Raw genomic sequence first — 16,338 nt, 5'->3', positions numbered from 1 at the left:
CATTCATCACAGTGAAGTTTAGATAATGGTTGTCAGGCTGGTCAGTTGGATCTTCTACGAGGAATCACTGCATTGTCACCATTGTTGGGGACACAATTTAGTTCAACACACATCCCTCCAATTCAGAGGCATTGAGTCTCATGATACTGCCTCAGCTGTGCTTAACTAAATTAGGACTAAGTTAGACTAAAATCAAGTCCAGGATATTTTGGTTGATTTCCTTTGGTACTACACCAGGCTATGCATTTATTCTTCAGGCCATCAGGGAAGATCACAATGTTTTCAGTTTTTTGATGTGTTTTTCATAGTTCCTTTTATAAAATCCATTCTGTCCTGAAGGACCCACTATATGCTTTGCAATAACAATTCTACTACAGAATCCTCTCCAATTTATTTGAAGAATAACTCAAATCACATTTCCTTCTAAAACAGATAGGCAAGGTAAAATAAAGATGGTTCTATTTCACTGCAGCCTTGATGATAATGCCAGAGGAGAATAATAGGTTTGCATGCCTGACAATCCAACTGATGTAGAGAGATAGGGGGCTCACCTGCGATAAAAGAACAGTAACAGGTATATCTCCAACAAAAATAACTTACAGAAATACCCCTTTTTGTGATTGAGACAATTTACCATTAAGTATATATATAGATATATAAATGTAAAATTAATCACACCAAACTCTTTAAATAGCCTGTTTTCCTGTCTTCAAATTTGGAACACATCATTTTGGTGAGCAACAAGTTAAAAACACGTAAAATGTGCACAAAAAAATGCTTAAATCAATGAAGAGCAGAACCTGTAAGTAACAGAGTCATTTAGTCACATAGCATGGAAACAGATCTTTCAATCCAACTAGCCCATGCTGACCACATTCCCAATATAAACTGGTCCCACGTACCTACATATCCCTCCAAACCTTTCCTTTTCATGAACTTATCCAAATGTCTTTTAAATGTTGTAAATGCACCTGTATCCACCACTTCCTCTAGCAGGTCATTCTACACACAAATCCACAGGGGAAACTTTTTTTTACACAATGTCCTATTTAAAACTTTCTCCTCCCACCTTAAAATATGACCTCTAGTTTTGAACACCCCCACTCAAGTGAAACAACCCTTGTTATTCACCTATCTTTACTCCTCAGCCTCCTATGCTCTAGTGAAGAAAACTCCTGGCCTATCTAGCCTATTTTTATAACTCAAACCTGCACTGTTAAATATTTTCTGAACTCTCTCCAATTTCATAATATCCTTCCTACAGCAGGGTGACAGAGCTGCACTTGGTACTCCAGAAGGGATCTCACTCATATCCTGTACAACCTCAATATGACATCGCAATTGCTATACTCACAGGTCTGAGCAATGAATGTAAGAGTGCTAAATGCCTTCTTAACCACCCTGTTGATCTGTGATGCCAATTTCAAAGAATTATGTGTCTGTACCCTTAGGTCTCTTTGTTCCACAACACAACTCAGGGCCTCACCATTAATTGTATAAGTTCTGCTCTTGTCTGCTTTACCTAAATGCAATACCTCACATTTGTCCAAATTAAACACTACTTGCCACTCCTCAACCCATTGACCGAATTGAGCAAGATCTTTGTAATCTCAGATAACCATCTTCACTTTTCACGCTACCATCAATTTTTCTGTCATCTGCAAACTTACTAACCATGCCTCCTGTATTCTCATCCAAACAGGGTTCTAACAAACCATTTTAATATGATACAGTATAGAGCTATTATTCTGCTTTTAAAAGAATAAAGACTTTTGAAGCTAACATTATAATTCAAACTCTAATAACAACCAAAATGACATCCTGTGGTCTTAATTAAATAAATTGCTTAATGGAAATAAATTGAGCAAACCAAATGAATATATAAATTCCATTTGGGTCACATAACATCTTCAATTCTAATTACGACTATCCTCATTTTGGGAATCTTCCCAAAAAATGAACTGACATGGTTAATTTAGCAAAGCTGCAATGTAAGTCTGAAATCCTGTCTGTTTGAATACTAACAAATCAGATCCTTAGATCGTTTTCAGTGAGTCATGGAACCAAAGCATGTTAATTCTATCAACATTGTGATACAATGCAATTGAATGCACTTCAGTTTAGAGAAAGATTTTTGAAACAGTAAATGAACACTACCAGGTAGCTCATTAAACACTTTCTTCATATCAAATAATAAATAATATTTTCAGTTGAGTCTTTGGAATAAAAATATAAATACAAGTTAAATGATATCTAGGCTTGGAATACAAACAAAAAAAAGTGCATGAAATTAATAGGTAACTCTAGAAGTTTTCAAAAAAAGTAAAGCATAAAATACTAAAAAGAGAAAAATATGAAGATGCAAATTCTTTCCATGCCAAGCAAGTATGCTAGGTATCCCAGGCTATTTGCTAACAAATGATATGAGTGTCTAGACTGGAGTTATTAGACAAGGAGTACAAATGTTACAGGTAATCTAATGTAATGAATATCTTTAAGTGACCAATATTGTTATTCATTGCATACCAGATTTACCAAACTTGATACAAAATCTAGTATACATATTTTGCAGAGCTCAATTACATATATTTCTGCCTTTATTTCTCAGATCATTTACACAGTGCAACTTAATTCAGAATGAGCAATCAATTGAATTTAACTAATTATAGAGAAATTATGGGCTGGAAGACTGTTAGTAATAACATAACTCAAAAGTCACAAAATGCATTTATTTAAATACTTCAAAAACATATGGAAATGATATTAATCTCTTAAATATGGTTCAATGAAAGCAATCTTATAACTATTGGCAAGTTTGGAACATTCAAAGCTAAGCAATAGAAAATTTAAAGATTTCATTGGGTCAGAGTCAGAGTTATACAGCATGGAAAAAGACCCTTTGGTCCAATTTCTCCATGCCGACAAGATATCCTAAACCAATTCCAGCATTTGGCCCATATTCCTCCAAACCCTTCCTATTCATATACCCTTCCAGATGCCTTTTAAATGTTGTAATTGTATCTGCCTCCACCACTTCCTCTGGCTGCTTGTTCCATATATGCACCCACTCTCTGCGTGAAAAAGTTGTCCCTCAGGGCCCTTTTAAATCTTTCCTCTCTCACCTTAAACCTATGCCCTCTAGTTTTGGACTTCCTTACCCCAGTGAAGCAACCTTGGCTATTCACCCTATTCATGTCCCTCATCATTTTATAAACCTCTATAAGGTCACTCCTCAGCCTCTGACACTCCAGGGAAAAAAAGTCCCCAGCAAATTCAACCTCTCCCTATTGCTCAAACTTTTCAAGCTGATAATATCCTTGCGAATCTTTTCTGAATACTTTCAATTTTCACAAAATCTTTCCTTTGGCAGGGAAACTAGAATTGAATGCTGTATTCTAAAAGTGGCTGGACCAATGTCCTATATATCGCAACAATGACATTCCAACTCCTAGACTGACCAATGAAGGCAAGTATGCCAAATGTTGTCTTCACCACCCTGTCTACCTGCGATTCCACTTTCAAGGAATTATGCACCTGCACCCCTAGTTCCCTCTGTTCAGGAATTTAAAATTAGAGCTATTTAAAAATGAGAATAGGAATCGATTCTGGGAATCCAGTTACCATTCCCAGCACTGGCATGTCCTATTGTGGAATAATGGCATAGGTAGCGAGCCACCCACATCCTTCACACCTCATCTGGCTGGTTCCACTTTAGTTGTAAACATCTTCCAGCTACCCCATAATTTTTGTGGAGTGAATCTGGCTTCACCATAAATTCACAGCCCCTCAGAGGAATAGAGAACCATCATCTGGATTCAGAGATCTTTTAGGAAAGTTAATTTGTAAAAAACCTTATCAATGTTCTCATACTAAACTGGGCCAAGGCCAATTATATCAAAATTAGGCTGGAGATCAGAAATGTGGATTGGACACAGCCATTTGAAAGGAAGTCCACATTTGATATGTGAGAGGCTTTCAAAGATAGGTTAGAGTGCAGGATAGGCATGTCCCGTTGAAGGCAAAGGATAGGAAGGGCAAGATTCATGAAACGTGGATGACAGGAGAAATTGTATGACAAGCCAAGAGGAAAAGGGAAGTGTACATAAGGCATAGGCAGCTAAGAACAGAACACGCCCTGCAGGAATATCGGAAGACTAGGACGAGTCTTAAACGAGGAATCAAGCAGGCTAAAAGGGGTCATGAAATAGCTTTAGTGGGCAGAATTAAGGAGAATCCCAAAGCATTTTATTCCTATATAAGAAGCAAGAGGGTAATGAGAGAAAGGATTGGTTAATTAAAGGATAATGAAGGAAGACTGTGTGTCAAACCTGAGAGAATGGATGACATTCTGAATGTTTACTTTGCATCAGTGTTCACTGAGGAGAGGAACATGATGAATCTTGAACTTAGAGACAGAAGTTTGATTAGTCTGGACCACGTTGACATAAGTATGGAAGATGTGTTGGGTAGGCTAGAGGTTATTATGGTGAACGAATCCCCAGGACCGGATGGGCTCTATCCCAGGTTGCTGAGGGAGGTGAGAGAGGAAATAGCTGGGGCCCTGATAGATATCTTTGCAGCATCCTTAAAGACAGGTGAGGTGCCGGAGGACTGGAAGGTTGCTCATGTTGTCTCCTTGTACAAGAAGGGTAGTAGGGATATTCTGGGTGACTACAGACCAGTGAGCCTGACGTTGGTAGTGGGAAAGTTGCTGGAGAAGGTACTGAGGGATAGGATCTATTTATATTTAGAAAAGAATGGGCTTATCAGTGATAGACAACATGGTTTTGTGTAGGGGAGATTGTGCCTTACCAATTTAATAAAATTCTTTGAGGAAGTGACCAAGTTAATAGATGAAGGAAGGGCTGCTGATGTCATATACATGGACTTTAGTAAGCCGTTTGAGAAGGTTCCCCATGGTAGACTAATGGAGAAGATGAAGTCACATGGTGTGCAGGATGTTCTAGCTAGGTGGATAAAGAACTGGTTGAGCAACAGGAGACAGAGAGTAGTAGTTGAAGGGAGTTTCGTGGAATGGAGAAAGGTGACCAGTGGTGTTAAGCATGGGTCAGTGTTGGGGCCACTGTTGTTTGTAATATACAGAAATGATCTGGAAGAGTGCACTGTTGGTATGATCAGCAAATTTACAGATGACACAAAGATTGGTGGAGTAACAGAAAGCATAAGGGACTGTCAAAGAATACAGGAGGTTATAGATAGACTGGAGAAGTGGCAGAGGATTTCAATCCAGACAAATGTGAGGTGATGCATTTAGGCAAGACTAATTCTAGAGCGAATTATACGATGAACGGAAGAGCCTTGGGAAAAGTTGATGAGCAGAGAGATCTGGGAGTGCAGGTCCATTGTACCCTGAGGGTTGCTGTACAGGTGGATAGAGTGGTCAAGAAGGCATATAGTATGCTTGCCTTCATTGGACGGGGTATTGAATATAAGAGCTGGCAAGTCACGTTAAAACTGTACAAGCCAGTTCAGCCGCATTTAGAATACTGTGTACAGCTCTGGTCGCCACATTACCAAAAGAATGTGGATGCTTTGGAGAGAGTGTAGAGAAGGTTTATAAGGATGTTGCCTGGTATGGAAGGTGCTAGCTATGAAGAGAGGTTGAGTAGGTTAGGTTTGTTTTCATTAGGAAAAAGAAGATTGGGGGTGACCTGATTGAGGCTGACAAGGTCATGAACGGTGTAGATAGGGTGAATAGAGACAAACTTTTTCCCCAGGGTGAAGGATTCAATAATGAGGGGTCACACTTTCAAGGTGAGAGGTGAAAAGTTTAAGGGGGATACACGCAATGTACTTCACAGAGAGGGTGGTGGGCGTCTGGAACGCATTGCAAGCAGAGGTGGTAGAGGCAGGCACGGGAGATTCATTTAAGATATGTCTGGACAGATGCATGAGTAGGTGGGGAGCAGAGGGATACAAAAGCTTAGGAATACAAATGCTAAACGACAGGTTTAGACAGTAGATTTTGATCAGCTCAGGCTTGGAGGGCCGAAGGGCATGTTCCTGGGCTGTAAATTTTCTTTGTTCTTTATTCCTCATGGCCCCTCATACTCTCGCCATAAACCCCAATGCAAATTTCAGTCTCTACCATGTCCATTCACTTATTATGAATATAAAAAAGGTATTTGGTGAAGTGCGGAGTAAACAAATATCACCCATTCGAAAATATTCAATTAAAAAATATGTATCTATTGCTCCTACAACCATATGAAAATGTCAGTCATGTCTCAGTGGTTAGCACCACGGATCCCCAGGTTTAACTCCAGCCTTGGGTGACTGTCTGTCTGAAGATGGACTGCATCTGCATTGGTTTTCGCCGAGCATTCTGGTTTCCTCCCACAATCCAAAGATTTGCAGCTTAGATGCACTGGCCACATTAAATTGACTTTAGTGCCCAGTGATAAGCGGGCTAAATGGTTTAGCCATGGTATTTACGGGGTTATGGGGATCAGGTAAGAGGTTGGGTCTGGGTGGGATGCTCTTTGGATGACTGGTGCAGACTTCTTGGACTGAATGGCCTCTTTCCGCATTGTAGAGACTCTATGAAACTGTAAATAACAAAGGCTTCAAGAACAGCATGTCTTTTAATTTAGTGCAAATTAATATTGAGACTTTGACAAAACAGGTAACAGAAAGAACTTATTGCAATTACACAAAGATTTCAACCATTCACTTTGCTTGTCAAAATGGAATTCTTACTGAGCTCATGCTTTTATTAGTGAGGGCTCTCAGCCAAACAAGCATAATGAGAACAGGTGGAAATCCTGACAATATTTTTCTCTCAAAGAATATTTTTAATTTAATTTTCCTCAGCAGTTCCACACTTGTCATATAGCTCATTGGTTATGCACATCGTGCGTGGTTGATTGGTCATGAAAGGGTCATACAGTAGTCCCCGCACACCCACTGAGGATATGTTCCGAGACCTACTGTGGAAGCCCAAAATAGTGAATAGGAACAAAACCCATTCATTTAAATGGGAACTTCACCTTCCTGGCAGCTCCCCGGTCCCAGAATGTTCCCTGTAATATGTTTGGGCCTCGATAAACCATGTGTATTAAAACTGCGGAAAATGATTCCGCAGACACGACAACTGCCCATTATATCGATAGGATAAGTACGAGAGAAGAGGGCAGAGAGAGGAAAGAGAATCTAAAGGACTGAAGGTTAGAGGGCACGATTAAATCGCAACTGGAACCACTTGCTCGATCCCATGAGTGTCTAGAATCTGCTTTTGGAGTCACATAACCCTGACCACTTTAAATCAAATTGGTCGAAGTAGTCAGGAAAGGTCCGGACTCAAGCTACCTGGTTGCAAAAATACAGTCTTTGAAGTTCAAAATTGATATTGTTGATGCCTTTTGAATGAAAAATGTTTCTTCAGGTCTTGTTTGCATTTGCTTTCACAACATTGCTACAATTTTACAACTGATCACAAATTTCATGGTTAGTATTTTTAAAGAAAAGATTCATGGTTCAAAACATTGCAAGAAGACTTAGTGCTCAAAAGATTAATGTAAATATAAAAGGCCTTGTTTCGAAATGGGACTCAATGTGACAAATTGGGACTAAGAACACTCACATGCAAACTTACCTATTATATCAAACCAAAGAGGTATGTTACTTGGTAGAACTGTGACCACACCAACAATTTCATTCACTCTGTCACTTTCCATCACTGTAAAGTTGTAAAATGGTTCATCAAAACTAAGAGGAATGGGAGATGGTTCCGGTTTCTTAATCCATTCAATATGCAAACGTGCAGTAGAAGACTTTTGTGGTCTTCCATTGTCCACTGCCTTAATCTGAGCATTAAAGATTAATGAAAACAAAACAAACAAAAGTAAGTATCATGTCAGCAAATGAGTTCCATTGTTCTAAAGGCAACAGATATTCTACCTGAAATGTCCATAACAATGAAAAGTTTGACATTAAGATTAACATTTATTAAACTCAATTTTGAACTCAAGTTAATTTTAGAACATATCGCAACACATAACAGCAAAGCAGAAGTTTGTAAAATGACATCAGATTTAATAGTATTGAAGTAGTATTTGAATGCCTACTGTATTCAGTTTATAAATTTATAATGTTAACAATAGTGGGGTTAACATGCCAGAGATATTAGAGATAATGCAATACCAATGAAAGGGCAACAGGTTTGACCTTGTCATAACAGGTGAAGATTTAGGATATTGTTGCATTTGTCACATTTTTCTACAATTCTTTAATTGCACTATTGATTCATTCAATTCAATGGGAACTCCTGGGAAAATTCATCTCTGGCGCCTGAGTAATAATTAGCATAGTCTTATTCTAAAACCAAACGAATTTCAATTTCCAACCAGTAGTGGTGATTTATTGTTCCCCCATTTAATCAAAGGATCTGAAATGCATATTTCAAGGCCTCTAAACTAACTTGCTGCATTCAAAGACTGCATCCCCACAACTCCACCTTTCTATTCCTTTATCTCCTTTAAAATACTACTGGATAACTGATTTTGCCTCTCCTCATTCTTCCGAGTAAAATCTATTAATTTTTAATTCTCTACATTAAGTTTCATCTGCTATGTTTCTGATCATTTTAACTCTCTAAGTCCTTAAGTCTGTCACCATCCACTTTTATTGCTTATTTCATTTACAAATAGGCTTAACATGCAAATTTTGAAAATATTGAGAGTATACCAATATTCAGATCATTAATATATACCAAAAGTATCAGGGGTCCTAATACTGATTTCTGCATAACAATGTGCATCATTTCCAGTTTTCTGTGCCCCAGCCAAATTTGTATCTATGACATCGTAATCCATTAAATCCCACTGGATCCCATTTAATTAATCCCATTTAATTATGGTGACAGGCCTGTTCTGTGACACTGTCACATTCCTTCTGAAATTACAAAGTTATTTCATCAAAAAACTTCATTACGTTCATGGAACTTAATTTGCAGTTAACTGGCTGGACAGGGCATTGGTTAGGCCACTTTTGGAATATTGCATGCAATTCCGGTCTCCTTCCTATTGGAAGGATGTTGTGAAACTTGAAAGGATTCAGAGACTTACAAGGATGTTGCCAGGTTTGGAGGATTTGAGCTTTTGAGAGAGGCTGAATAGGTTGGGGCTGTTTTCCCTGGAACGTAAGAGGCAGAGGGGTGACGTTATAGAGGTTTATAAGTAATGAGGGGCATGGATAGGATAAATAGACAAAGTCTTTTTCCTGGGGTGGGGGAGTCCAGAACTAGGGGGGCATAGGTTTAGGGTGAGAGGGGGAAGATATAAAAGGGGAAAGATATAAAAGGGGAAAGATATAAAAGGGAACTAATGGGCAACCTCTTCATGCAGAGGGCAGTGCGTGTATGGAATGAGCTGCCAGAGGAAGTGATGGAGGCTAGTACAATTTAAAAGGCATCTAGATGGGTATATGAATAGGAAGAGTTTAGAGGGATATGGGCCAAGTTCTGGCAAACGGGGCAAGATTATGTTAGAATATCTGGTCGACACGGACAAGTTGGACCAAAGGATCTGTTGCTGTGCTATACATCTCTATGGCTAAGACGACCCAGAAGGGGTCATGAGATGTTTTTGGCAGGTAGGATTGAGGAAAATCCTAAGGCCTTCTATAGGTATATCAGGAATAAAAGAATGACTAAAGTAAGATTAGGGCCAATGAAAGATAGTAGTGGAAAGTTGTGTGTGGAATCTGAGGACATAGGAAGAGTGCTTAATGAATACTTTTTGTCAAGATTCACATTGGAAAAGAGCAATGTTAGTGAGAATACAGAGATACCAGGCTACAAAATTAGATGGAATTGCGGTTGACAAAGAGGAGGTTTTAGCAATTTTGGAAGATCTGAAAATAGAGACGACCCCTCGGCTGGATGGGATTTGTCCTTGGAATCTCTGGGAAGCCAGGGAGGAGATTGCAGAGCCTTTGGCTTTGATCTTTATGTCATCATTGTTGACAGTGTAGTGCCAGAAGACTGGTGGAAAGCTTATGTTGTTCCTTTGTTTAAGAAGGAGAGTCAGGACAACCATGGTAATTAGAGACCAGTGAGCCTTATTTTGGTTGTGGGTAAGGTGTTGAAAAACGTTAAGAGATAGGATTTATAATCATCTGGAAAGGAAAATTTGATTAGGGATAGTCAACATGGTTTTGTGAAGGGTAGGTTGTGCCTCACTAACCTTATTGAGTTCTTTGAGATGGTGATAAGACAGGTGGATGAAGGTAAAGTGGTTGATGTGGTGTATGTGGACTTCAGCAAGGTGTTTGATAAGGTTCGATATGGTAAGCTATTGCACAAAATATGGAGTTTCAGGACTGAATGTGATTTAATGGTTTGGATCAGAAATTGTCTAGTTGAAACAAGACAGAAGGTGGTGGTTGATGGGAAATGTTCATCCTGGAAATTAGTTACCAGTTTTGTGCCGCAAGGATCTGTTTTTGGGCCACTGCTGTTTGTCATTTTTATAAAAGATCTGGATGTGGGCATAGAAGAATGGGTTAGTAAATTTGCTGATGATACTAAGGTAGGCAGAGTTGTAGATAGTGCCGAAGGATATGGTGGACAACAGAGGGATATAGATAATATGCTGAGCTGGGCTGAGAAGTGGAAAATGGAGTTTATTGCGGAAAAGTGAGAGGTCATTCACTTTGGAAGAAGTAACATGAATGCAGAGTGCTGGGTTAATGGCAAAATTCTTGGCAGTGTAGATGAACAGAGAGATCTGTGTCCTGGTGCATAATCCTTGAATGCTGCCTCCCAGGCGGATAGGGTTGTTAAGAAGGCATATGGTGTGTTGGTGTTTATTGGTAGGGGAATTGAGTTCTGGAGCCACTAGGTCATGCTTTAGCTGTACAAGACACTGGTAAGGCCGCACCTGGAGTATTTCAATGAAGTGACTAGAACTGCACATAGGAAGGATGTGGAAGCACTGGAAAGGGTTCAGAGGAGTTTTACTAGGATTTTGTCTGGTATGGAAGAAAGGTCTTATGAGGAAAGGCTGAGGGAACTGAGGCCGTTTTCATTGGAGAGAAGAAGTTTGAGAGATGACTTAACCGAGACGTACAAGATAATCAGAGGGTTAGATTTTCCTTGGATGGTGAAGGCTAACATGAGGGGACATTGCTCTAAATTGAGGGGTGATTGATTTAGGACAGATATGGGGTAGTAGACTCACCAATGTTAAGGGCTTTTAAATGGGCATTGGGCATGCATATGGATAATAATGGAATGGGGTAGGTTAGATGGGCATCAGATTATTTTCACACGTTGGTGCATCATCAAGGGATAAAGGCCTGTACTGTGCTATGTTCTATGACTCTATAAATCCACTCTGGTGCTCATTTATTAGCCCATACCTCTCCAAGTGTCAATCAATTTTCTTCCAGATTGATACCTCTGGGTCTCATTGATGCTGGACTTACTGGTCTGCAGTTGCTGAATTTATTCTCCTCTCACTTTTAAACAGGGCTGGAACGTTTGCAATCCTCCAGTCCTCTGTGACCTAACTCTCACATTTAAGCAGTTAAATTGTTATCAAAGCCTCCAGCCCTACATCCTCAGTAAACAGTGGCATTGCAGCTGAACTGGGTAACTGTTGTGCTACTAGGACTGACCGTTTTTCTTAAACATTTCCTCTTCATCTTTATCCTATTCAATAGCACTAAGATCTCCTCCATTACTGTAACAAAATTGAGTTTTTAGTGGAGCAGATGCCAAAAAAAAAACCAGAACTGGTATTTCTCAAGGAAATAGGTCTGAAATAATTTCCCAATTCTATTAGCAACAAACACAGAAAGTAGGTTGTGTACTCCCAGTTAGGAAACGTATTCAGTGAAGTTGTAGGTCGTGCTTCTTTAAACCTGGAAAAGTGCACACTATTACTTCTCATCTCTAGACTTTAATTAGACGTAATACAGACAATTAAAACTGTCCAAGTGAAACATATGTTAATTAATTTTAATGACAACTGTGCAAATATATTTGGCAAATAAACTTCCATAATAGTAACTTCTATGTATACCTATAATCAATGCCATTACCCAATCTCAGAGCTACACTCTGATTACAATCATTACTTTGGGTGGGCAAATGCATTGCAGATGCAGTTTAATGTGGAAAAAAAAATGGTTATTCACTTTGGTAATAAAAATAGGAAGGCAGATTATTATGTGAATGGCTGTAATTTAAAGAAGGGAATGCGCAATGAGACCCAGGTGCCCTGTGCATCAGTCAGTGAGACTGTGCAGGAGCAGCAGGCAGTAAAGATGGCAAACTGAATGCAGGCCTTCATAGCAAGGGGATTCGGGTACTTAAAATAGGATGCCTTACTCAATTATACAGGCATTGCTGAGGCTACACCTCGAACGTTGTGCGCAGTTTTGGTCTCCTTATCTGAAGAAGGATGTTCTTGCTATAGAGGGAGAGTAGCCAAGGTTTATCAAACTGATTCTGGGGCTGGCAGAACTGATATACATGGAACGATTGAGTCAGTTAGCATTGTATTCACTAAAGTTTAGAAGACTAAGGGGAGAATCATGTAAAAGCCTATAAAATTTTAACAGGATTAGACAGGTTAGAGGCAGGAAGAATGTTCCTAATGGTGGGGAGTTCAGAAACAGGTGTCATAGTTTACAGAAAAGGAATAAACCTTTTAGGGCTAGGGTAAGGAGAAATATCTTCACGCAGCAAATGGTGATCCTGTGGAATTCAGTAACACAGAAACTAATGGAGACTAAAAGATTGTGTTTTCAAGGAGGTAGATCTGGTTCTTGAGGTTAAAAGGATCAAGGGATATAAGGGGAGGGCAGGGTTAAGGTACTGAGTTTGATTATTAGCTATGATTATATTGAATGGTGGAGCAGGTTTGAAGGGTCAAATGGCCTGACCCTGCTTCTCTCTTCTATGTATTTATTATTTTCCATTCTTCAATAAACACAGTTAAGCAACTTTAAAATAATCCCTCTTTTGAGGAATATTATAGGGTTTTTGGACATTTTCCATGAAAAAGATTTGTATTGTTTAATGTTACGGTGTTGATTTTCATTTTAAAGGAGTTCATTATGTTAAGAAATTTTTCACTAACTTTGGAGTCAATAGGATGCAAAGGTTATTGTTAGTGTTTTCTATGTGATGTATTGGTGAACCAGGCTTTGATAATGATTACACATTATGATCAAGAACAACAAGAGGTCACTGAACAAAAATAAAATTGGTGGAAAAACTTAGCAGGTCCGACAGCATCTGTGAAGAGAAATACTGGATTAGTGGTGCTGGAAGAGCACAGCAGTTCAGGCAGCATCCAACGAGCAGCGAAATCGACGTTTCGGGCAAAAGCCCTTCATCAGGAATAAAGGCAGTGAGCCTGAAGCGTGGAGAGATAAGCTAGAGGAGGGTGGGGGTGGGGAGAGAGTAGCATAGAGTACAATGGGTGAGTGGGGAGGAGATGAAGGTGATAGGTCAAGGAGGAGAGGATGGAGTGGATAGGTGGAAAAGAAGATAGGCAGGTCGGACAAGTCCAGACAAGTCAAGGAGACAGTTACTGAGCTGGAAGTTTGAAACTAGGATGAGGTGAGGGAAGGGGAAATGAGGAAGCTGTTGAAGTCCACATTGATGCCCTGGGGTTGAAGTGTTCCGAGGCGGAAGATGAGGCGTTCTTCCTCCAGGCGTCTGGTGGTGAGGGAGCGGCGGTGAAGGAGGCCCAGGACCTCCATGTCCTCGGCAGAGTGGGAGGGGGAGTTGAAATGTTGGGCCACGGGGCGGTTTGGTTGATTGGTGCGGGTGTCTCGGAGATGTTCCCTAAAGCGCTCTGCTAGGGGGCGCCCAGTCTCCCCAATGTAGAGGAGACCACATCGGGAGCAACGGATACAATAAATGATATTGGTGGATGTGCAGGTGAAACTTTGATGGATGTGGAAGGCTCCTTTAGGGCCTTGGATAGAGGTGAGGGAGGAGGTGTGGGCACAGGTTTTACAGTTCCTGCGGTGGCAGGGGAAAGTGCCAGAATGGGAGGGTGGGTCGTAGGGGGGTGTGGACCTGACCAGGTAGTAACGGAGGGAATGGTCTTTGCGGAAGGCGGAAAGGGGTGGGGAGGGAAATATATCCCTGGTGGTGGGGTCTTTTTGGAGGTGGCGGAAATGTCGGTGGATGATTTGGTTGATGCGAAGGTTTGTAGGGTGGAAGGTGAGCACCAGGGGCATTCTGTCCTTGTTACGGTTGGAGGGGTGGGGTCTGAGGGCGGAGGTGCGGGATGTGGATGAGATGCGTTGGAGGGCATCTTTAACCACATGGGAAGGGAAATTGCGGTCTCTAAAGAAGGAGGCCATCTGGTGTGTCCTATGGTGGAACGACCCACCCTGGCTTTTGCCCGAAACGTCGATTTCGCTGCTCGTTGGATGCTGCCTGAACTGCTGTGCTCTTCCAGCACCCACTAATCCAGTATTTGGTTTTCAGCATCTGCAGTCATTGATTTTACCTCTGTGAAGAGAAAGCTGAGTTAACGTTTTGGGTCAGTGATCCTTCTTCAGAATGGATTGTAGCTAGGAAAAGATTGGTATACGTAGTGATGATGGGATGGAGTGGGGAGAGAGAGAGAGAGAGAAGTAAATGACAAATGGAGATGGAGCCTAGAGAAAGATGAAAACAATTGGCCAGACAAAGGAATTAAAGGTAACTGTGAGAATTAGCAGGTAATGGGACCATTAGTGGCTGACAAAGGATTGCTTGTGCTGGCAACCCATGTGATGACAAGGACTGGTGTGCGATGGTGCAGTAAGGACATGGAAGAAGGTGCTCAGACCCCAAAATTATTGAACTCAATATTTAATTCACTCATTATTTATCTCTCCCCCCCTTTTTTTTCCGGCATCTGCAATTCTTAGTTTTCTTTTGAGAAGGTCACTATCATTAGCTTTCTAGCTGTTCCGAAAAAGCTCAACATAAGGAATAGCACTTCTCAACCTTGTAACAGTAACATGGAGTTTAACAACTTTAAGTCTTAATCAGTGCTCCAATATCTCTTGCAAAGCAGGCGCTGGCCATTGCAGATGGCTGTACCAGGAAAAAATGTGAATTTAAAACAAGTGCTTGAGAAATTCAGCAGGTCTGGCAATACATGTTGGGAAAGAAACAGAAAGAACATTAAGTCCACTCTGACATCTTCAGAATGAAAAATGTTAACACATTGCTGGAGATGGGATAGCCTCATCTGTATATGGTTGCTCAGATGTTCCACATCTGTTTTTCTTCTATTGCATTTTCTAATCATGGTATCATCTCCCCTTTGTCAACATTTCCGTGTTTCCATCCTCCTGTGATTATACACTTTAATATTACAATTCCTGTATGCATTGTTTCCACTTTCTCTCACTATCAAACCCTTTAGGCTTGAATCAACATCGCTTGCAATCACTCCTATCTACGACCTGTCAAAGATCTTTTTTCAGTTATTCTTTCCCTATCGCCTTTGCCTGTCCCTGTAATTGCTTCAAAACTGCTTATCTTTACTATCTTCCAGTTCCATGAATCTTCATAGATCTGAATTGTGATCTCTGCTTCTCTCTCTACAGCTAATACCTGATCAACTTAATAATGACAAGACTATCTACCTGAAGGTGCAGCACTCCAAAAGTTAGCTCTTCCAAATAAACCTGTTAAACAATAACTTAGTGTCGTGTAATTTTTAACTTTGTCCATCCCAGTCCAACACCAGTACCTCCTCATCATAGCTCAATAATGGCCATTCTAATGTTTTCTCTCATGTAGGCCTGTTCATTTTAATGGTTAAAAATGATTCAAATTCATGTTATTTTGCTTTTGTAACAATTGGATAATTGTTATCTCGTCATTGAGGCTTACATGAAGTTCAGAGAGCAACATAAAGAGATTAATGTTTTCAAGTAAGATTGACATTTACGAGCAAAACCAAGAATAGAAGCTTACAGTTAGAATATCATAGTTTCCAGCTGAAAACTGCTTCCTGGAGGACACCATCCCGGTTTTAGGATCAATAAAAAACTTCCCATCATCATTTCCATCCACAATGCTGTAGGAAATTTCTGCATTGGGGCCTTTGTCCTTATCGAATGCAAATGTTCGATAAATTGGCTCACTCCGTTTTTTGCGGTCCCGTTCTGGAAGTTTAATTTGATATACTTTCTGAGGAAACAGGGGTTTGTTATCATTCTCATCCAATACATGTACCATCACCCACACAGTGGAATACTTTGGCGAAGAACTGCCATCTGTCACCATCACCTACAGGAAATTAATGAAAGGTTATTGACAGTCAGTTGTATCTATCTCTCCCACTGACT

At 40.2% G+C, this 16,338-nt stretch overlaps 1 protein-coding gene across 19 annotated transcripts in view; it reads right to left on the bottom strand.

The window, feature by feature from the left end:
* The window catches only part of LOC140481497 (protocadherin Fat 3-like), a 792,082-nt gene that overhangs the window by 217,641 nt on the left and 558,103 nt on the right, over positions 1-16,338 (bottom strand). For 17 of the 19 annotated variants that reach the window (XM_072577785.1, XM_072577787.1, XM_072577788.1 and 14 more), the window contains 2 exons: positions 15,965-16,279; positions 7,616-7,826 (listed from right to left, as the gene is read on the bottom strand). In XM_072577785.1, coding sequence (XP_072433886.1) covers positions 7,616-7,826; positions 15,965-16,279 — 526 coding nt within the window. Of the gene's footprint in view, positions 1-6,075; positions 6,570-7,615; positions 7,827-15,964; positions 16,280-16,338 lie in introns of those variants that run through there. The other 2 variants (XM_072577800.1, XM_072577798.1) reach the window with 2 other exon arrangements.

The sequence above is a fragment of the Chiloscyllium punctatum genome, chromosome 9 (genome assembly GCF_047496795.1).
Source record: "Chiloscyllium punctatum isolate Juve2018m chromosome 9, sChiPun1.3, whole genome shotgun sequence".
Taxonomy (NCBI): Eukaryota; Metazoa; Chordata; class Chondrichthyes; order Orectolobiformes; family Hemiscylliidae; genus Chiloscyllium; species Chiloscyllium punctatum.
Note: the sequence above shows the minus strand (reverse complement) of the source record. Positions and strands in the feature narration are given on the sequence as shown.